Source organism: Heloderma suspectum, chromosome 7 (assembly GCF_057233095.1).
Source record: "Heloderma suspectum isolate Gila_16-S chromosome 7, 16-S_ref, whole genome shotgun sequence".
NCBI lineage: Eukaryota > Metazoa > Chordata > Lepidosauria > Squamata > Helodermatidae > Heloderma > Heloderma suspectum.
Window position 1 is genome coordinate 8214753 of NC_139464.1, and position 23953 is coordinate 8238705.

General features: G+C 46.9%; 1 protein-coding gene across 1 annotated transcript in view; it reads left to right on the forward strand.

Moving 5' to 3' along the window:
• Nucleotides 1–23953, forward strand: part of PLXNA4 (plexin A4) — an 820970-nt gene that overhangs the window by 568315 nt on the left and 228702 nt on the right. Inside the window, exon 5 of the mRNA XM_084809045.1 lies at nucleotides 21311–21434. Within this exon, the coding sequence (XP_084665171.1) occupies nucleotides 21311–21434 (124 nt within the window). The remainder of the gene's footprint in view (nucleotides 1–21310; nucleotides 21435–23953) is intronic.

Below are 23953 nucleotides of genomic sequence, written 5' to 3' on the forward strand. Positions count from 1 at the left end.
GGGAGGTGGTGGGCTCTCCCACACTGGAGGCCTTCAAGACGAGGCTGGACAGCCATTTGTCAGGGATGCTCTGACTTGGATTCCTGCATTGAGCAGGGGGTTGGACTCGATGGCCTTGTAGGCCCCTTCCAACCCTACTATTCTATGATTCTATGATTCTATGATTCCTTCTCCTCACCAGTCGCTCGGCTTTAAACTCGAATTTGTCACGTGAATCGTAGTTCTGTTGTGGATATTGGAACCGACTGCCATATGGCCTTCTTCTACATGATTTCCTGGCATCACACAGAAGCTGGGATTCTCTGGCTGCTGCAAAATCAGTCGGCTGAGGTTCCCTGGACATCATCATATGTAGATCAGGGATGCGGAACCCCCACCCTGTGGGCCTAATCTGTGGAGGTCCCACATCTGGCCCCCAAGTCACTCTCCCTGGAGGAATCCCCCTCCCCCAGGGGAATCCTCACTGTTCCCTCCAATCTCAGAGCAGATGACAGCAGTCCCTCTCCCCCCCCGCCCCAACCCAAACACAGTCCTCATTTTTCCGAACTCCCGCCCAGAAGCTCTTTAAAAGGACCCTTCTCTGTTGTTAGGCAGAGCAGCCAAGAAGGGCACATGGGAAAAGAAAGTTAAAATGGTGCTGCAAGCCTGTCATCAGTCAGGGGGCATAACAGGACTAGTGACTGAGCAGCAGAAGCTGGTCCGGCAACTTGGTTCACTGGCTCAGCAGGGAAAAAAACTGGTGGGGTTTGTTTTGGTTTTTGAGGAGCGAAACACCACAACTGCTTTTTGCTGGAGGCTGCTTGCGGGAATTGAATTTGTGATTGCTATGGCAACAGTGATGACCATAACGTTCAGCTCCTGATCTGGGCAACTTCTCACTGTGGGAGGCAGCCCGGCATGCTCTCTGTGCCATCTGAATATTAGTGACAGCCGGTGACTCCTGTCCATGAACTGAGATACTGATCTGACATTGAGTCTAAATCGGCGTTCCCCAAACTGATGCCTTTCAGATTTGCCAATTACCACTCCCATAATCCCTGAACAATGGCCATGCTGGCTGCGATGATAGGAATTGCAGTCCAACACCTCTGGAGCACACTGGGTTGAGGGAGGCTGGTCTAAATGCTTGGTAGCGCTAAGGCTGGGCCCCATCAACTCAAGGCTCAGAATTCTTCCTGCACATCACATGAAATGGCAGGTGTGTCAGGAGCCAGCAGGGCTTGAACCAACAGCCCTTGGATCTATGCAGTCACTCCATGCAGTTAGGGATGTGAGATAAATCAGTTGGGGTGGTGGAGTTCGATGACCCCCCCCCACTTTGTTCCAGTTGCCACTGCGATGTCTGACTGTATCTATAGTGAGTTAGTCCAGTTTGCAGATTTTCCAGGAATTTTGTGCATTTGTTGGTGGGGGGAAGGATCTGCAATTTGTACAAATATTAGAGCAATTTGCACAAATTACAGTTGAATTTGTGCAAGTTGTGCACATTATGGCTGAATTCGCATAATGTGCACAAATTTGGCAGTATTTTGAACAGATTCACTCATAATTTGTGCACATCGCTCAAAAATGTGTGCAAATTGCAGAACCTTAAACGGTTTGGGACCAAGTTACCTGAAGGATCGCCTTCACCCATGTTGGCTTGCCTGCAGCTTAAGACTAGAAAGAGAGACCCTTCTCATCTGCTGGCCCATGACAGCAGTCAGGTGAGTGATCACACATGAGAGGGCCTTCTCTACACTGGCCCCACACCTTTGGAACAAGCTGCCATTGGAGGTCCACCATGCTCCATCATTGCAACCTTTTAAGAAGGCCTTGAAAACGTATTATTTTACCATGGCCTTCTCTTGATATGACTGCTGTTGTTACTGTTTTTGCTGTTGTTGTTGGTTTTATTGTTGGATTTTATTGTTGGTTTTATTGCTTTTTTATTGTATTTATGTTTTTATCACTTTTAATATTGTAATTGTTTTTATGTATTTTATTTCTGTAAGCCACCTAAAGGAGGACTTCTACTCTGAAAGGCAGCCACAATATTTAGAATAAATAAATACACCTTCCAAAAATGTGCAAAAAGTCCCCAGAGTGTGGGGAACAGCCTTCAGCTTAGCTCACATATGCAAAGGAAGCCAAATACATGCTGCAGAGGTCCATCAAGCCAAAAAAGAACCAGATTTCCCAGTGACAGACAGCCCTACATACAGTGAGCTGCCAGAACTGAACATTGGAGCATCCTCCTGGGCAGTGAAGGATTCTCAGGCTCTAGATTGGCCTCATCCAGTAATAGGGATGTGCGAACCTACCCCCATCCAGGTTCTCCGGGTGCCTGCCCAGCCCCTGCCCCCACTCACCGGTCCCCAGACCACTCTTGAGCCCCTCCCATGCTCGGCAAGCAGCCTGTACTCACCCTGGTGGCCTCATCGAGCTCCGTGGTTGCCAGTTTTTGATAAATAAAATGGCAATTGCAAAAATGTGCATGTTTGTGTATGTGCAAAAATGCACATTTTGCAAATGTGCACGTTCACGTAGGTGCAAAAGTGTGAATTTTTGCAGATGCGCATATTTGCTCATGCATGAAATGCGTGGTGTTTGCATTTGCAAAATGCACATTTTCACGCACAGGCAAATGTGCACATTTTTGCAATTGCCATTTTATTTCTCAAAAAATGGCGACCTCAAGCTCAACAAGGCTGCTGGGGTGAGTGCAGGCCATTTGCCAAGTGCAGTCTGGGGGTCAGCAGGGGCAGGGGCTCAGCAAGCAGGGCTCAGGGGTGCAGGCAGGGGTGCAGTTCTGCCAGATTCCAAGATGGTGTCCATGCCATCCCTACCCAGTGACCTCCCAGTTTGACCATTGGGCCATTCTAGACAGGAAGGTCTATGAAAAGTTTCTTGTTTGGGACTGGGACTTTGCCTGAGTAACAACTATCTTCCTAGCTCTGCTGTTATTTATGGGTGTACTTCAGCTCTGACTCCTGGCAACAATCCTGCTTCCTCGTTCTCATCTAGGGACGTCTGTCGCTGGGAAATCTGGCCCTTTTGGGGCTCGCCAGATTTCTGTGGCACACATGACCCAGCTTGCAGTTGTAAGCCAAGCTGCACATTTCCCCTGAATTCCAGGGACTTTTTTTTTTAATTTGTGGAAATAGATACTTGTGCAAATTTGCACAAGATATGGAACTTGTGCCTGCAAATTGTGCAAATGTCTATTTGCTCAAATAAAAAAAACAAACAGAAAACCCACCAGCTGGTCTGACTCACTGTGGGCTGATCAGGCCAGCTGGTGGAACAGTCTGGGGGGCCAAGCTGACAAAAGCTCATTGAGCTCCACCATCCAACTAGATTCCTCCAACATCCTTATTCTCAGCTCCTGTCTTCCCTCCAGGGGTGTATGAGAAATTCATTTCAGCTTGGTGTTGATCAGGATTTACCCAGTTTACACTCTTTGGACTGAATATGGACTCAGGCACAATCCACAGTCGAAGTCCACATATTTCCAAGCTTGCAATGTGATTCACCGACCAAAAAAATGCATTAGACAGGATGTGTGCATTTGAAAAATGTGCACGAAAAATGTGTACTTTTGGAAAATCCTCACAAATACACTTTCTTGAATATATTTTTATCTATTTTATCTTTATAAATGAAATAAACAATACCAAAAATACCAGCAACCTGATCAATACTACAATTTCCCAGCAATACAATATTCTGATGAGGGCACCACAATAACAAAAAGAAAAGGGAACAGAAAAAAAAGGAAAAGAGAGGAGGAAAGGAAGTAAAGAAAAAGAAAAGAAGATTCTTTCCCCCTTCCCCCCTCCCTCTCCCTCCCCATTAAAGAATTAAGTTTAAACTCCAATACGCCCCGGCCTCCGATGCCATTCTATTTTAAAAACTGTATCTATAACCTTAACAGTCTTACAGTTTAATAAACAACCTTATATTTCAATATCACATCATCAATCTTATATCAAAGAAACAGGTCTACAGTTCATTCCCAGTAGCCTATATTCATCATCATTAGAAGAAATATAGTGTTATATAATAATAAAACTTAAAATAAACCTTCAACCATCAGTAATATATTTTATACTAGATATATAAATGCATGTGCACAATTACCCTTAAACAATAAATTTAAATAAAGCATACCATATCTATTTTGAAATTAAAAAAATATATTTATTTACTGTATGGCACATTTACATCACATTACAATAAAAACATAGAGCATAATAAATATGAAATGCAGAATATAAAATATAGACAGGAAGATCACAAACGTATGTCTAGGTTACAGATATAGTTTTTTGCTTCAGTTGTCACAGCCAGGAAATCAGCAAAGTCTCCATTGGAGGCTCGGTTTTGACACTCTGTCACTATGTGTTGGATAGTTTGTTTTTCAGCCCCACAATCACAATTTGATGATGTTACTTTGCTCCATTTATAAAGGGCATCTGCACATCTACCATGACCCATGCAAATTCAGTTCAAGGTTGTCCATATCGCATGGGGCTAGTCAAATCCAGGTGGTTTTTCCAAGATGCAGGGCAAGCTTCGGCATTGTGAAGGACAGTTTTCTAGACAATGTTGTTTCCACGTGTTGTTAGGGATGGCAGAACGGCCTGCCCCCCCGCGGATCCTCCCCGGGACGAGACTTACCTGGGGCAGATCTTTCGGGTGGCAGCGGCTGCGGCGGTGGCTGCTGTGGCGGCTGGTCTTCCAACCGGCTGCCGCCACCACCATTTGCAGTTTTGTTGTGGTTTTTTTTACAGAGACGTGATAGGCTACGTAAGTTTTTACGTAGCCTAAAACGTCTGGGTAAAAAAAAAAAAAAAAAGCGTACGCAAATGGCGGTGGCTACGGCCGCCTCCATTTGCATTCCTTATTTTGGGCCAACTTAGTCTATGTAAATATTTACGTAGAGTAAGACAGCGAAAATAAGGAACGCAAATGGCGGTGGCCATAGCCGCTGCCATTTGCGTACACGGTTGTTTTGTATTTTTTCCCCAGAGCCCTCCGCGGCCGGAAATCCGGCTGTGGACGGCTCTGGCCTGGCTGGGCCTGGCTGGCTGCTCCGCGGAGCTGCCGCGGAGCACAGCCGGCCGCGAAGGATTCCGGGGGGGAGGAACGGAGCGCCTCCCCCCCGTCGAGGATTCCGGGGGGAGGGACAGAACGCCTCCCCCCCACCATCAACATAATCCGTGAAAGGTAAGTGACTTTCGTACATCCCTACGTGTTGTAGATATTGAAATCATCTTCTAGAAGAGCTTTAGTGGTAGAAATGGCTGGATGTCTCAATCTTAGCCTGTTTCGCTCCAAGTAGGTTATGTCATTTAGTATTGGTAGCTGGAGATCGTCAATAATCTCCATTCTTGAAGAAGGGCACTCTTTTGTCTTGCATCTGGAGGTGGTATGTGGCTCAAAACAGGCAACCAATATGTGGGAGTAGGTCGTATCATCCCACTAATGGTAAGCATTGACTCATGCAGTTGTGTATCGATCTTTCTCGTGTGTGGAATATTAAGCCACACTGGAGCACAGTACTCTGCTGCTGAGTAAACCAGGCTGAGTGCGATCGTTCTCAGCATATGCGCTGTCGAACCCCAGCTAGTGCCGCATAATTTGTGTAGAATGTTATTTCTATTTCTCAGTTTGGCAGCAGTCTTCATCAGGTGTTCTTTATAAGAAAGTGTCCTATCCAGTGTGACCCCAAGATATTTGAGATGCATGTTATGATTGAGCCGGTTTCCCTTAAATTGAATGTTGAGCTCTCTGCCTGCTGAAGGTGAAGCATGTTACTTCCATAATTGTTGGATTGGGCTGTAATCTCTCCACTTAAGAAAATATTTATCCAGTATGTCTAAATCAGAAGGGAGGACATCTTCAGTTGTCTCAAAGGATTTATGTTGTGTGGCTACAGCCTAATCCACACTAGCCAAACTTCCTAGACTTTGTGTGTGGTATGTCAGCTATGTATAGATTGAAAAGGAGAGGTGCAAGAACCGAGCCTTGTGGTAGTCCATTGTTTAAAATTTTAGGGATGCTGGTATCCTCTCCTATAGTCACAGAGAAAGTTCTTCCAGCAAGCATATTATCAATAAGTCGGGTAGTTTTTCAGCATGAGGTTACTTGTATTAATTTATAAAGTAGTCCATGTCTCCACACTGTATCATACGCTGCACTTAAATCTATGAAGGCAACTGACATTTTTTGCTTCATCTGGAATCCTGCTTCTATACAGGTTGTTAGTGAAAGCACGTGATCAGTAGGGGTGGACGAAAGTCACTTACCTGTCGTCGAAGCTTGTTCGCGGTGGGGGGGAGGTGCTTCGCTGCTCCCCCCGCGAAGTTCAGGCTGGGGGGGGAGGCTTCCCGCCTCGCCTGGCCGAAATTCAGGCCGGGGGGGAGGCTTCCCGCCTCGCCCGGCCGAAATTCAGGCCGGGGAGGAGGCTTCCCGCCTCGCCCGGCTGCGAACTCCAAAGTTTTTTTTTTTAAAAAAAAAATGCCCCCGTGATAGGCTACGTGACGATTAACGTAGCCTATCACGGCTAGATCTGCAAAGTCAGCCGTGATAGGCTACGTTAATCATCACGTAGCCTATCACGGGTGACTTTTTTTTTTTTAAAAAAAGCACATACACTAATGGCGGCCCCCATAGGGAGCTGCCATTCATGTTCCTTATTTGGTTGCTGTAGTCTACGTAAATCTTTACGTAGACTACGGCGAAAATAAGCCGTAGTCTTATTATTTTCGCCGTAGTCTACGTAAATCTTTACGTAGACTACAGCAACCAAATAAGGAACGGGAATGGCGGCTCCCTATGGGGGCCGCCATTATCTGTACGCGCTTTTTTTTTTTTAAAGTCACCCGTGATAGGCTACGTGACGATTTACGTAGCCTATCACGGCTGACTTTGCAAATCTAGCTGTGATAGGCTACGTTAATCGTCACGTAGCCTATCACGGGGGCGTTTTTTTTTTTCTTTCATTGGAATGGCGGTGGCAGCAGCCGGTCGAAAGACCGGCTGCCGCTCCCACCCCACACGAACACCCGCCGAACCGCTGGCCAGACCCACCGCCGGGAGGGACATTCGGCAAAGGTAAGTCCCGTCCCGGGGAGGGGTGCGGGGGGCAGGTGGGGTGCAGAGAATTTCTCCCCGAAACTTGTTCGGAGGGCCAAACACGTTGGCGCTCGGCCCCCTGAAGTTTCGGGGAGAAATTCTCCGCCATCCCTAGTGATCATCAAAACTTCATGTGGGGCGAAATCCAGCTTGTTCCACTGGAATTATCTGGAGTATCTTCTGGCTGATTCTATTATGCAAAAGCCTTTCAAGAAGCTTATAGACAGTGCTTAGCAGTGCAATTGGTCGATAGTTCTTTGGTTGGTCATTTATTTTTCCTGGTTTGAGTATTGCAATAATTTTTGCTTGCTTCATCTTGTGTGGTATTATGCCTGTATCCATAATATCTGAAAAGAATTCTGCCAACCATCTTTTTGCATATTTTCCACAGTGCAGGAGAAATTCAGGATGTATACCATAATGTCCAGGTGCCTTGCCAGCCTTTATGTCCTTGAGTGCATTTGTAATTTCAAAGGGGGGAAAAGGGCGTGAATATTCGGATTGTTCAGGACAAGTAGTTTTGAGAGCACTAAGTTTTTGTCTAATTTGTCTTGTATGGACTTTGTCCCTTGTAACTCTAGATGTAGACAAAATATGTGCCATGATCTTATTGGCTGAGATGTGTGTCTTGTCATTTATTTTCTTCTTACTTCCCCCTAATTTCCATACCAATGACCATACTTATTTACTAGACGTTTTAAAATTGAGCGATTCAACGGTCTCCATCCATTTCTCTCATCATGCTGTATCGAGGCTATATAACAAATCATTTATAAGTTTATAAATTATAAAAAATATAAAGAAAAGCAAGAAACAAAGAAAGATGGAAGAGAATAAACAAATATATTTATAATCATTTATCTTCTGACCTAGCCTGGATCATGTAGACTAAACATAAGCAGTTAACAAAGCTTGTTTAAAGATTCCAGTTCATGAGGTTGTGACAGAAATCTCATGCATTTTTACATTCAGCCATGCCTCCGCCGTTTCATGATTTAGGAACTTCTTTATCTGACCTTCAGACACAATACAAAGTGTAGCAGGATATTTTAAGTAATATTGTAAGTTCATTTGTTTTGCCATATTTTTGCTTTGATAAATTGCCTTCTTTTATTCGCCACCTCTTTGATGTAGTCTGGAAATAACATAACTTTATGTTGTTTCCAGGAAAGGCTTCCACCCTCTCTTGCCAAGCACAGGATATAATTCTTTGTGGAGACTTTTGTAAATTGGACTATGATCGTATAGTCAGTCTAGGGTTGGCGGAGAATTTCTCCACGCATCTTCGGGAGGCCGAATGCCGATGCATTCGGCCCCCCCGAAAGTATTGGGGAAATTATCCGCCGGCCCCCCGCTCCCCCGTGATGGGACTTACCTTTGGCGAATGTCCCTCTTGGCGGCAGGGCCCGGCGGCGGTTCGGCGGCGTTTTGTCAGGGGCGGGGGTGGCGGCCAGTCTCCCGACCGGCTGCCGCCGCCGCCATTGCAAAAAAAAAAGGAAAGTAAAACACACACACACACACACACACCCGTGATAGGCTACATAACGATTTACGTAGCCTATCACGGCTAGATTTCCAAAGTCAGCCGTGATAGGCTACGTAAATCGTCACGTAGCCTATCACGGGTGACTTTGGAAAAAAAAATGCATATGCAAATGGCGGCGCCCATGGGGTGCCACCATTTGTGTTCCTTATTTTGGCATGTCTAGTCTATGTAAACATTTACGTAGACTACAGCGAAAATAAGGGAACGCTATTTGCGTTGCCCTTATTTTTGCTGCAGTCTACGTAAATCTTTACGTAGACTAGACGTGCCAAAATAAGGAACACAAATGGGAGCTGCCATTTGCGTACACGCTTTTTTTTTTTCAAAGTCACCTGTGATAGGCTACGTGATGATTTACATAGCCTATCACGGCTGACTGTGGAAATCTAGCCGTGATAGGCTACATAAATCGTTACGTAGCCTATCACGTGTGTGTGTGTGTTTGCGTTTTTTTTCGTGGCCGGGTAGACGGGGCGCTCCTACCCGGCCTGAATGTTGCCGGTGAGGGATGGGGCGCCTCCCCCCCGGCCTGAATTTCAGCCGGGTGAGGCAGGGCGCCTCCCCCCCATCTCCTGAACTTCGGAGGGAGAACCGAAGCGCCTCCCCCCCACCGCGAAGCAAGCTGCGGGACCAGGTAAGTCCCTTTCGTCCATCCCTAAGTCAGTCCCATTAGCATTTGGCACATGAAATGCCTGCTCAATATCAAGTAAATAATCAGATGTGATAGGGAGTATCTCATGCAAAAGTTTATCCACAAAAATAGGCAACTTTACATCATTAGACAGATTTTTAATACCAATAATACGTACATTGGATCTTTGCATGAAGGCCTCTAGTTGAGAAATTCTGTGAGAGACATTTTTAAAACATACTTGTATAGTAGTTTCATTCCCTGCCATTCGGTCTTCTAGCCCGTTAATTTTCGTCTCCATTTTTTGCCATTATGCATTAATTAGATCCACAGCTCCTTGCAAGGCGGTGATGGAATTTTGGATTAAATCCAACCTTTTGGCTTGCTCTGTAAATTGTGAAGATAAAGTCTTTATCAGGGTAAATAATTCCCCTATATCTTCTGTTTTCAAAACTTTTGACACAGGAGGTATAGGGGGAGTTGGCAGTGATACCAGCCCCTTTCTTCTCCTTGGTGTAGTCATGTTTCTTTCAAACACATCTTGCCGGTCCACAGATGTTCTCAAATATTGTTTGTTGTTGTTGTTGTTGTTCAGTCGTTCAGTCATGTCTGACTCTTCGTGACCCCATGGACCATAGCACACCAGGCCTTCCTGTCCTGCGCTCTCTCCCGGAGTGTGCTTTGCAGTAGTGTGCTTTGCATAGTGTGCTTTGTAGGGATGGCCGTGAACTTCTCCACGAATCTCAGGGAGGCCGAATGCCAACGCATTCAGCCCCCTGAAATTGTTGGTGAAATTCTCCAGCCCCCCGCCCCCCCCCCCGGGATGGGACTTAACTCCCTCGAATGTCCCTCTAGGCAGAGGGTCCAGGCAGCAGTTCTGCGGCGTTTCGTCGGGGGTGGGGGCGGCGGCCGGTCTTCCAACCAGCTGTCAGGGTGGACACTGAGCCCATGGAATCCCAGAGTAGTTCTGATTCTGAGGAAGAGCAGTCGCTCCTGGGAGAGGAGCGCGCTCCTCTTTCCCAGGGCCAACAGCTGACGGAGATTCCTCCCACCAGCATTCCTAGCTTAGAAAGCAGTCCAGGGAGTGACCAAGCGCAGATAGCAGACTTGGTGGATGCGCGACGCCGACGCAGAGAGCAGCGCCAGATGGAGGGCGTGGAAAGGAGGCGTAGTGCCCGGTTGGCGTGCAAACAATGGCTGCGCCCAGAGGATCCAAGGGAAACGGGGAGGGACTCTCTCTAGTCCTTAAGTTCAGGGGTCTGCCAGTAATTCCCTTTCAAACGGGGACCAACTGTTCCAACTTAGGGCATAGGTACTGTGCTGCTCAGATCTAGTTGCAAACGGTATAATTGTTAAGTTGTAAAAGAAGAATAAAGCTTTGAAAGGAATCCCTTTGTCTGTGTCTGGACTTGGCTACTGGATTAGACTGAGAGAGGCCTCCAAGGAGCCCTTGACAGCGGCTGCCGCCGCTGCCATTACAAAATAAAGTAAAAAAACCCCAAACACCCGTGATAGGCTACGTAACGATTAACGTAGCCTATCACGGCTAGATTTCCAAAGTCAGCCATGATAGGCTGCATTAATCGTTACGTAGCCTATCATGGGTGACTTTGAAAAAAAAAAGCGCGTATGCAAATGGCAGCACCCATGGGCGCCGCCATTCGCATTCCTTATTTTGTCCCGGCTAGTCTATGTAAAGATTTACATAGACTCCGGCGAAAATAAGGGCAACGCTATTTGCGTTGCCCTTATTTTCACCATAGTCTACGTAAACCTTTACGTAAACTACCGGGACCAAATAAGAAACACAAATGGCGGCACCCATGGGCGCCACCATTTACGTACATGCTTTTTTCTTTTTTTTTCAATGTCACCCGTGATAGGCTATGTAACGATTAGCGTAGCCTATCACGGCTGACTTTGGGAACATAGCCGTGATAGGCTGCGTAAATCGTTACGTAGCCTATCACAGGTGGGGGTTTTTTTTTCACTTTTTATTTTGCAGCCGGGGAGACGGGGTGCTTCTCCCCGGCCTGAATTTCGGCCAGGCAAAGTGGGGCGCCTCCCCCCCTGGCCTGAACTTCAGGGGGAGAATCGAAGCGCCTCCCCCCCACCGCGAAGCAAGCTGTGGGACCAGGGAAGTCCCTTTTGTACATCACTATTTGAGAGAGCTCCCATGGAGAGTCTGTGGGAAGCTGCCAGAGCGACATTGGTTTCAACCGGAAGTCACAAATACACTTTATGTATTTATGTATTTATGTATTTCTATGTAAATAAAGATTTACATAGACTACGGCGAAAATAAGGGCAACGCAAATAGCGTTGCCCTTATTTTCGCCGTAGTCTACATAATCTTTACGTAGACTACAGCGACCAAATAAGGAACGTGAATGGCAGCTCCCTATCGGGGCTGCCATTAGCCGTACGCGCTTTTTTTTTTTTTAAGTCACCCGTGATAGGCTACGTGACGATTTACGTAGCCTATCACGGCTGACTTTGCAAATCTAGCCGTGATAGGCTACGTTAATCATCACTTAGCCTATCACGGGGGCGTTTTTTTTTTTATTTACTTTTATTGGAATGGCGGTGGCGGCAGCCGGTCGAAAGATCGGCTGCCGCCCCCGCCCCTGACGAAGACCCGACGAACCGTTGCCGGGACCCGCCGCCGGGAGGGACATTCGGGAGAGGTAAGTCCTGTCCCGGGGGGGCGCGGGGGGCGGGGGGTGCAGAATTTCTCCCCGAAACTTTTTTGGGGGGCCGAACACGTTGGCGCTCGGCCCCCCGAAATTTCAGGGAGAAGTTCTCCGCCAACCCTAATGAATATACAGTGGAGGTGAGGAATACATTTAAGGGATTAGACCTGATAGACAGAGTGCCTGAGGAACTATGGACGGAGGTCCGTAACGTTGTTCAGGAGGCAGCAACGAAATCCATCCTAAAGAAAAAGAAATGCAAGAAAGCAAAGTGGCCGTCTGAGGAGGCTTTACAAGTAGCTGAGGAAAGAAGGGAAGCAAAAAGCAAGGGAGAAAGGGGAAGATATATCCAACTGAATGCAGAGTTCCAGAGAATAGCAAGGAGAGACAAGAAGGCCTTCTTAAATGAACAATGCAAAGAAATTGAGGAAAACAATAGAATGGGAAAGGCTAGAGATCTCTTCAAGAAAATCAGAGATATCAAGGGAATCTTTTGTGCAAAGACGGGCATGATAAAGGACAAAGAAAGCAGGGACCTAACAGAAGCAGATGAGATTAAGAAGAGGTGGAAAGAATACACAGAAGAACTATACAGGAAAGGTCTTAATGTCCCTGATAGCCATGATAGTGCGGTCACTGAACTTGAGCCGGACATCCTAGAGAGTGAAGTCAAGTGGGCCTTAGGAAGCATTAGTAACAACAGAGCTAGCGGAGATGACAGTATTCCAGCTGAGCTATTTAAAATCCTAAAAGATGATGCTGTTAAAGTGCTGCACTCAATTGCCAACAAATGTGGAACACTCAACAATGGCCAGAAGACTGGAAAAGGTCAGTTTACTTTCGAATTCCAAAGAAGGGCAACGCCAAAGAGTGTTCGAACTACCGCACAATTGCGCTCATTTCACATGCCAGCAAGGTGATGCTCAAAATCCTACAAGCTAGGCTTCAGCAGTATGCGAACCGAGAACCACCGGAAGTACAAGCTGGATTGCGAAGAGGCAGAGGAACTAGAGATCAAATCGCCAACTTTCGCTGGATCATGGAGAAAGCAAGAGAATTCCAGAAAAACGTCTATTTCTGCTTCATTGACTAAGCTAAAGCGTTTGATTGTGTGGATCACAACAAACTGTGGCAAATTCTTAAAGTGATGGGAGTACCAGACCACCTTACCTGTCTCCTGAGAAACCTGTACAAGGGTCAAGAAGCAACAGTAAGAACCAGACATGGAACAACCAATTAGTTCAAAATTGGGAAAGGAGTATGACAAGGCTGCATATTGTCTCCCTGCTTATTTAACTTATATGCAGAGTACATCATGAGAAACGCCTGGTTGGATGAATCACAGGTTGGAATTAAGATTGCCGGGAGAATTATCAACAACCTCAGATACACTGACGATACCACCCTAATGGCAGAAAGCGAAGAGAATCTCAAGAGCCTCTTGTTGAGGGTGAAAGTGGAGAGTGCAAAAGCTGGTTTGAAACTCAACATTAAAAAAAACTAAGATCGTGGCATCTGGCCCCATCACTTCCTGGCATATAGAAGGGGAAGAAATGGAAGCAGTGACAGATTTTATTTTCTTGGGCTCTAAGATCACCACAGATGGTGACTGTAGCCATGAAATTAAAAGACGCTTGCTCCTTGGGAGGAAAGCTATGGCAAACCTAGACAGCATAGTCAGAAGAAAAGACATCACCTTGCCAACAATGGTCCATCTAATCAAAGCTTTGGTTTTCCCAGTAGTAATGTATGGCTGTGAGAGCTGGACTACAAGGAAGGCTGAGTGCCGAACAATCGGTGCTTTCAAGCTGTGGTGCTGGAGAAGACTCTTACGAGTCGCCTGGACTGCAAGGAAGTCAAATCAGTCAATCCTAAAGGAAATCAACCCTGAGTGCTCACTGGAAGGACACATACTGAAGCTAAAGCTCAAATATTTTGGCCACCTAATGCGAAGAGAAAAGTCACTGGAAAAGCCCTTGATACTGGGAAAGACTGAAGGCAAAAGGAGAAGGGGTCAGCAGAGGATGTGATGGCTAGATAGCATCACTGATGCAATGAATATGAACTAGGGATGTCGGAGAATTTGTCCACGAATCTCTGGGAGGCTGAATGCCAATGCATTTGGCCCCCCGAAATTGGTGGGGAAATTCTCTGACACCCCCGCCCCCCCGGGATGGGACTTACCTCTTGCGAATGTCTCTTGTGGCCGCGGGTCCCGGCGGCGGTTCGGCGGCGGCGGCCGGTCTTCTGACCGGCTGCCGCCGCCGCCATTTCCAAGTAATAGCATTGCCCTTATTTTCACCGTAGTCTATGTAGATCTTTATGTAGGCTACCCGTGCCCAAATAAGGAATGCAAATGGCCGCGCCCATGGGCGCGGCCATTTGCGTACGCGCTTTTTTTTTTTCAAAGTCAGCCGTGATAGGCTACGTAAAGATTTACGTAACCTATCACAGCTGACTTTGAAAATCTAGCCATGATAGGCTACGTAAATCTTTATGTAGCCTATCATGTCTTTTTTTGTTTTTTACGTAACTTTTTTTTTTTGTGGCCGGAGAGGCAGGGCGCTCCCCCCCAGCCAGAATTTTGGGGGGAGAAACGGAGCACCTCCCCCCCCAGAAAACAGCTGTGGGACCAGGTAAGGGACTTTTGTCCATCCCTAAAACTTGAGCACACTCTGGGAGAGAGCACAGGACAGGAAAGCCTGGCATGCTATGGTTCACGGGGTCACAAATAGTCAGACACGACTTAACGACTGAACAACAACACTCCCCTCTGGCTACTATGCATGGCTCGGGTCTGGCAGTGCACCAGATTTGTTGACATCCATCAAAATGGCCTTTCTTTCCAGAATTGACCTGGAGGTTCACTCTGCATTTTCCAACATAACCTCTTTCCAACATTTTCGTGAGCTCATGTTATATATGGTTAACTCAAGACAGGCAAGCACAAGCACTGAGCGGTAATTGCCCACTTGCATTTGCTCAGAGAACAGAGGTTCCCTCACACGTGGAGGCTGCTAGCATTTTATCCTCGCCACCCTCCTCTGGAGACACAGCATTAAAATCCTCTCTAAGTGAGGAGCACAAGTAGCAAAAGCTAATGGGACATAGATTCCCTTTGAAACTTTGCAGGGTTTTCCTTTTTTCTGGATGGTGTCTGCCTTAGGACTAACACGGAGCCAAATGTTGAGAAGGGAGAGCAAAAATTACTCCAGAACCGATCACTTAGCTCGCCGTCTTTTTTTCTTCATCTTTCTTCCCCACTACCACTGCAGGTTTCACAGCAGCAGTGTCCATCTGAGCACCTGGCAGGAGCCTTACTTACTTACTTACTTACTTACTTACTATATTTGTATACCATTCCATATCTAGAACATATTTTGGAATGGTGAACACACGAGCTAAAACAGTAAAAGGATAAAAAGATTAAAACACCAGATTAAAATTATGCTATTTTAAAAAACAGAATACCAATAGAAGCCATGACTGCTCAATTAAGGAATGCCTCCTGGAACAGTACTGTTTTCAGGAGGTGCCAGAAACAGCACAGTGTTGATGCTAGGGATGGTGGAGAAATCCGCCACAGACTCCAAAGAGGCCAGATTCTTTAGAATCCGCCCCCCCTGAGTCCATGGCAGAATGGACTACTCCCCCCCACCGCCCCCTGAAATCCTCCCTGGACGGACCCTACCTGCTGCCAGCCAGTCCGTCTGGGTCCGTCTGCTGCCGTCCATCCGCTGCCCTGGACTGCGGATGAAAATGGCGTCCAGCGTAGCTAATGCCATTTGCATCCCTGTGCTTTTTGGTGATAGGCTATGTAAATATTTACGTACCCTATCACAGCAAAGAGCAGGGATGCAAATGGCGTAGCTGACGCCATTTGTCGGCTACACCATTTGCGTCCCTGTTGGCTATGCCATTTGCGTCCCAGTCGGCTACGCCATTTGCATCCCTGCTCTTTGCCATGATAGGCTACGTAAATATTTACGTAGCCTATCACCGAAAAGCGCAGGGATGCAAATGGCGTCGGCTAAGCCAGACGCCATTTGCGTCTGCAGCCTTGTGGCGGATGCAAGTCCAGCAGGGCGGATTCCGAGGGGAGGGACGGATCACCTCCCCCCCCCCGTGGATGCCCCCAACGGACTGTTGAGTATGTTTCATACACCCCTAGTTGATCCCTGCCTGACCTCCAGGGTCAGGAAATTCCAAGAAAGGTGCCACCACATTGAAGGCTCTTCTCCTGGTGGACTCCAGTTGGACCATAGGTCCACATGGAACCACAAAGAACATGCCCTCTGATGACCTCAGTGACTAGGCAGGTTTTAAGGGAGAAGGCGCTCTCTCAGGTATACTGGTCCAAAGTTGTTTAGGGCTTTGTACACTAGTACAAATACCTTAAACCTGGCCCAGTAGCAAATAGGCAGCCAGTGCAGTTCCCTCAGCAAAGGAATTACATGTCAAAAAGGGGCAGCTCCAAGCACAAATTTAACACAAATCCCCTGGGAACGGTGCTACATCAACGAGTTTAGTTCAGATTTCAGTTGAGCTTTAAACTAGGGGTACACAGCCTACAATTTGGGGCGGCATGCAGTCCCCCAAGGCCTTTCCTGTGGCTCTCCAAGGGTGCCATCTTTTTGCCTGCTGTGGTGATCTTAGATTTGTATGGGGTGCCCCCCATCTCCAAATATTCCCCTACCTGCAGACTGAAGTGGAGCAGTTTATTCTGCCACATCAGCAAATCAAGCCCAGGAGCTCCACAAAGTCAGCAGTGTCCGGCTGTGTCCACTCTGCCCATTTTTTCACAGGTGCTGGTGGTGCTGACTTTTTGAATCTGCATTTATGCTATGCACTTTCCTTTGGAATTCCTCCTTCGACTCCAGCTAGATGCGCATAACTTGGCAAGAGAAACATCAAAGTTTGGGAGAGGGTGAATCATTTAACTCTCATACTTAAGCTTCAGAGTGGATTTTAATGGGGCCAATATTGCTGCTAATAACAGAAGAATCCATTGAAGCCACCTTTGAAGGTTTGGTACATTAGCTAAATGGATGATAATTAGCTAAGTGTTGGAGCTGTCCTTTTATATTAACCTGGCGCCCACTAGGCATGTTGGTTATATGATAAGAACCATAACTGCTTCCTTCCCTGGGAACTGTCAGCCATTCTCTAAGTGCAGTATCTTGATTTACATCAGGTACAATAGGTGAGGGCACTTAGAGAGGCATGCTTGGTGGTTGCTCTCCAGCTTTGGAGACTTCTTCCTTGGAAACCTACCAAAACCAGGGCTTCTTTTTCTAGAAAACATTCTTTAAACAGAGGGAGAGTAGGAAATTGTTTGACTGGGGATAAGCAATGGGGTTTGTTTTTGCAGAAGGTTATTGTAAAGAACCATACTTCCTTGCTACCCTCACCCCCTGGCTTAGACCCCAGTAGCTAGGTTGAGCGTTCCTTCAGCTCACGTATCTCTGCCTCTTCTGAGCCTATTAAGGTTATGCATCCCTTTGCTTGATCTGTCTCCCAAAACTTGCAACTTCCTTTTCAGAAAACAAACACTCTCCCAATCAGGGATGTTGCTACAGCTTGGGTTGGTCCAGGAGGCTGGCAGGCTTCCCCGGTCCCGGTCCCCAGGTCCCTACTTGCCGAGCCGTGGGGACCCTAGATCTCAGCAAGTGGCTGGGAGTGGCAGCAAGGACTACTCCTTCCTCCGCTGGATGTCAAGGAAGCCCTTCACAGCTGGCAGGGGCAGGATGGGCCAAGGAGCCCCAAGCACTCTAGCCCTGGCCTCCTTGTAAGGAGAGGGCTAGAAGGCTTGGGGGGGGGGTGCGGCGCTGAGGAGTCCTCTTGCCTCCACAGGCTGTCAAGGAAGCCTTTGACAATCAGCAGGGGCAGGACAGGCCTCAGAGCCCCAAACCATCTAGCCCTCTCCACCTCGTAATGAGGAGAGGGCTAGAGCACTTTGGAGGTACACAGCTCCGAGGACTCCAGCAGTCAAGCCCTTGTGCACATAAAGTACAAGGGCTTGACTGCTGGATCCTTGGCGCACAGAGGAAGGGTAGCTTGCATGGCTCAGCAGGGGTGGAGCGAGCAGGGAGGCTCGTCGAGTGGGTCCGTGCCGCACGAGTGGGGGTGCGGCTCATTGAGCGCCCCTGCGCCCTGGACAGAGGTGAGTCCATCCATCCCTACCCCTAACATGGCACAATGGTGTGGCCTTTGTGATCTTGCCGGCCCTAATGTCACATCACTTCTTGATGATTCAAGCAATGCCTTACTGCTTCTGGGTGCCACATCTTGTCACTCGTGGGTGATAAAGGTGGTAGGGATGTCGGAGAATTTCTCCACGAATCTCCGGGAGGCCGAATGCCAACGCATTCGGCCCCCCGAAATTGGTGGGGAAATTCTCCGACACCCCCCGCCCCCCCCGGGATGGGACTTATCTCGCGCGAATGTCCCTTGCGGCGGCGGGTCCCAGCGGTGGTTCGGCAGCGTTTCAGTGGCGGCGGCGGCCAGTCTTCCGACCGGCTGCCGCTGCCGCCATTTTCAAGTAAAGTGTAAAAAAACAACAACAACGTGATAGGCTACGTAAAGATTTACGTAGCCTATCACGGCTAGATTTTCAAAGTCAGCCGTGATAGGCTACGTAAATCTTTACGTAGCCTATCATGGCTGACTTTGAAGAAAAAAAAAGTGCTATTTGCGTTGCCCTTATTTTCACCATAGTCTACGTAAATCTTTACGTAGACTACCTGTGCCCAAATAAGGAACGCAAATGGCGGCGCCCATGGGCGCCGCCATTTGCATACGTGCTTTTATTTTTTTTCAAAGTCAGCTGTGATAGGCTATGTAAAGATTTACATAGCCTATCATGGCTGACTTTGAAAATCTAGTCATGATAGGCTACGTAAATCTTTACGTAGCCTATCACTTTTTCTTTTTTTTTACACTTTACTTTTTTCTTTCGCAGCCGGGGAGATGGGGCGCTCCCCCCCGGCCAGAATTTCGGTGGGGAGGGATGGGGCGCCTCCCCTCTGGCCAGAATTTTGGCGGGGAGGGGCGGGGCACCTCCCCCCTGGCCAGAATTTTGGCGGTGAGGGGCGGAGTGCCTCCCCACCCACCAAGAATTTCAGGGGGAGAAACAGAGCACCTCCCCCCCCACCGAAAACAGCTGCGGGACCAGGTAAGGGACTTTCGACCATCTCTAACAGGTGGTGCCATGATGCTTTCAAAATGGCATGAGTGATGGTGTCTCCCATCAACAGGGTGGACAACTGAACTTCCCCCCCCTACAGAGACGCACGCATGCACATGCACCAAAAGTATCCATGCTGTGTGGTTCAACAAATTAGGGATCCTATAGCTAGTGTGACGACATCATCCTGCCATGCAACCAATAACATTTAGCTACATGATGGATGTCAGAGCTCCTTGCTCTGGCATTTCTCCAGGTAGGCAGAGGTGGCCTCATCTAAAACATTTAATCAGATTTTATATATAAAATGATAATACTTTAACTAGGGATGCTGGAGAAATTTGAAATGGACTAAAATGAGCTCGGATTTCATAGATCATAGAATCATAGAATAGTAGGGTTGGAAGGGGCCTACAAGGCCATCGAGTCCAACCCCCTGCTCAATGCAGGGATCCAAGTCAGAGCATCCCTGACAGATGGCTGTCCAGCCTCGTCTTGAACGCCTCTAGTGTGGGAGAGCCTACCCCCTCCCTAGGAGAATCCAACCTGCGGAATCTGCCGTGGAGCACCCCCCTCAGGCCGCATGGAATCCATGGACTTCTGGATGACTTTTTTTTTTACTTTCCCGAAATGTACACATATAAATTTGTAAGAAAATACATAAGTTTCTGCTGAGGAAATGTTGAATGGAATGGGGGACAATACACTAAATGTTATGCACTAAGGTAAATTATGCAAATACTTACATAAATGCTTATGTAATTTTTTGCGTATTTTTCCTCATGCCGAAAAAAATATATTCACATCTGTCTGTGGATGGATGACAGAACAAAAGGCACCTGACAATCTGTGAATCACAGATGGAGTGGATTTTACGCAGTCTGTATATCCCTAATCCCCCCCCCCCCCGGCATGGCTATGGAATACAAGAAGGAATACATGTAACAGTAAGCAGTGGTGATTATATCAAGCATGTGTTATTTAACCAACCCTTTCCATTTTAAAGGAGGTAATTCAGAGAGGGCAGATTCTAGAATATGCTTTGCTCACCTAAGGTCTTTCCTCATGCTCATAAATCCCACTAGTTTTGGCAGGATCTCTGTTAGCCTACTTCTGTTCGTGGGGTGTATAGCAGAAATGCACTGAATTTTCATGACTGAACATTTTTGGTGTGAAAGTTGGATTTCCTGGGCTCCAGAACTTCTACAAAACTTACTTTTTTCTTCTTTTTTTACACCTTTCCATGGACTTCCTTGGCAGCTACTTTGAGGGTAATTCTCGCTGAATATGTGATCTAGCCATTTAGGGATCCAATAGCTAGTGTGATGACAATAGCCAATTATTTATTTATTCATTCATTCATTTATTTCATTTATATCCCACCTTCTTTCCTCCTGCAAGGAACTCAAGGCAGCTTACATTATCCTCCTCCTCTCCATTTTATCCTCACAACAACAACCCTGTGAGGTAGGTTGGACTGAGAGTCTATGACTGGCCCAAAGTCACCCAGTGAGCTTCCATGGCTGACTGGAAACTAGAACCTGGATCTCCCGACTCCCAGTACAACACTCTAACCACTACATCACACTGGCTTAGGGATCCAAGAGCTAGTGTGATGACATCATGAGGTCATATACCTAATCAGATTTAGGTCCATGAAGATGTGTTGCCCAGTCAGAGTGAGGGCAGTACTTCCTGCCCGCACTGAATGGGAGAACATTTTTGCCTCATTTTGTAGTCCACCCCTGAACTATTGCCAAAATGGACGGGTGCATTTGCAAACCAACGTTTTGGGTGAAATGTTTTTCTTTATATAAACCACAGCTCCCTTTTGTCCCATGAAAGCTTAAGCTAGCTTTCCCAGACTGGGTCCCTCCAGACATGTTGGACTACAGCTCTCATGCTGGCTGGGTTTTCTGGGAATTGTGGTCCAACACATCTGGAAGTTGGGGAAGATTGGCCTAAGCAACTGTTGGCTAACTCTACCCTTGATGGTTGATCTAACCAAAGTGAAGCAGGGAAATAACTCCACCAGACTTGTTTCAACCTCTTGGATGACTTTTGGCATACACTTTTCAAGCCTGTTTTGTTTCTCTTCTCCCCCTGCCCCCCTCTCTCTGTCTTTCTCTCAGGTGCACAAGGAAAGAACAATGTGAACGGTCCACCGAGCCCAGGAGGTTTTCCTCTGAGATGAAGCAATGTGTCCGACTCACCGTCCATCCCAACAACATCTCCGTCTCCCAATATAGTGTGATGGTAAGCATGGTGGCCTTATTGTTCATCCCCACAGGCATCTCAGCCCCCTGTTTCTGCCTCCCCCTGTTCTTACCAGACAACTTAATATTCCTTTTAATTTTAAGCAGTACATCCAACCCTGATGGAAGTGATTTATTCACCTGCTGATATCACTGGTCAGTCTGAATGGGTCTCAAACAACCCGATGCTATGCAGAGTTCAATACACCTAGACCCATCGAAATCCATGGAGCATCTATAGTCATGTCCCAAAGGGCTGGGACATAAGGTGGCTCTCTAGCATTCTCAGGACATTGTCTTGGCAAGTACAGCTAGGAACGTGGAGAAGCTGCCTTATGCTGAGTCAGACCCATGGTCCATCTAGCCCAATACTGTCGACACTGACTGGCAGCAGTGGCTCTTTGGACATTCAGGCAGGAGTTTTTCCAGCCCTGGCTGGAGATGATGGGAATTTTTTAGACCTGGGACATTCTGCATGCAAAGCCGGGGCTGGGGCTCTTTTATCTTTTATAGAGAACCGTTTTCTTTATTTTTATACTCTTATACTGAAAAATGATGGCAAACATAAGAACATAATATAAAAATATAGTGTGCATACAAACAACTCAATAAAAATCAGAATCAGAAGAAGGGGAAGAGATAATAAGTAGGTAATTTCCCATCACAGTTCTAATACGTTTTTTTATTTTTTATTGCTTTCATCAAATAACCCTTTGCCTTACTCAGATTATGACAAGGCATCCAGTATCTGATAGAAGAGCCACGCACTCTTTTTAAGCTATTTTCTCTCCAACAAATATTTATTTATTATTTATTCATTGCATTTATAGCCCGCCTTTTTCCCTCCTTAAGGAACCCAAGGTGGCATACATAATCCTCCTCCTCTCCGTTTTATCCTCACAACATCAACCCTGTGAGGTCGGTTGGGCTGAGAGTCTGTGACTGGCCCAAAGTCACCCAGTGAGTTTCTGTGGCTGAGTGGGGACTAGAACCCAGATTTCCCGGCTCCCAGTCCAACACTCTCACCACTACACCACACTTATTTTATTTATTATTAAATTTATTAATCGCCCATCTGGCTGGTCACCCAGCCACTCTGGGCAATCTACAGCGTACAATAAAACAGTTTAAAACAATAAAATTATACAATAAAAACATTTTCTAAAATACCCTAACCCACCCCAATACCCTAACCCACCCACACTGACTACACATACATGCCAATGTTCTTTCTAACGTCACATCATATTTTATTTTATGTAGACAAATTTTCCGTTAAAACTGCTGTCCCCAACTGGGTGCATTTCAGATGTTTGGGACTACAACTCCCAGGATTCCTGACCATTGGCCATGCTGGCTGGAGATGATGGGAAATGACGTCCTAAACATTTGGAGGGCACCAGGTTGGGTTAAAGGCGATTACAAGATACCCAGATTTTTGCAAAGAAAGCTAATTTCTGCTGAGGTTCTGGTTCAGTGTGGGTGGGAGGTGATTGGGATGTAGCAAAGGTGCCCCTGGCAATTTGTCAACGGGAAGAAAAAAGAAATTACCATGCATTTTGGTGGCTGCTGAGCCTCACAGGGCCGGTCCTCCCATTAGGCAGAGTGATTTGGCTGCTTCAGGTGGCTAATTTTAGGTGTCAAGAAGGGCAGCATATCGTTGGCTACACACAAATGCACACATACAGAGAAACCAGAAACCAGGGATAAAGCTAGGCTCAAACCCTTGTCAAAGACGTTCTGGATTACTATGTGCAGACAATTATTTTGTATGGAGAAGAGAATTCACTGTCATGATGACTTGCCCTCTATGCAGACTAAAGTGGTCCAGCCCAGTCACAGGTTTATGGCCTCAGTGAGAACTAGGCCTTGAACTGAAAGGACTCTTGAAGATTTTGGGGTGGGGGAAGTCTGTTCACCTGAGCACTTAATGGGAGGTGGAGTCCTCCCCGGTTTTACTAGCTAGCTCACTTCTTCACATTCAGTAAACCTAAGGCTGTAAGGCTGTCCTTGGCTGCTCTGTGTATGTTTTCATCTTCCTCACATTTGTAGTGATGCTGCTGTTACAGGGAGGGGAAGGAGCAAGAGGTTACTAGGCAACACAAATAGTCACAAAGCACTGCAGGGATGTGATAATTGTAGCAGGCTAGTCCTGCTCCCTCCACACCCTGGACTGCAAAGCCTCACTCTGACTGCCCATCCCACTTTCTCCCATCTTGGGTTACCAGGTGGTTCCTGCGGCTTAGGCCTTGAGACTCAGAAGGCACAGCCCAGGATTGGAAGGGCGGTGCCTCATAGGTGGAGCTTAGCGGAATGGGGCAGAGCTTCATGGCGGCAGGGGAACTACATCACAATGTTCAGAGAAAAAGCTGATGGATAGCTACATCTCAGTCCACACATTAGTCTTAGTGATGCTGCTGAATTTCATAATTAGACAGCTCATGGGCTGAAATGTGTCTGTTCATAATGCTCACCTTTGTAACAAACTTGCATTGATTGATGTATTACGAATTTGCTATT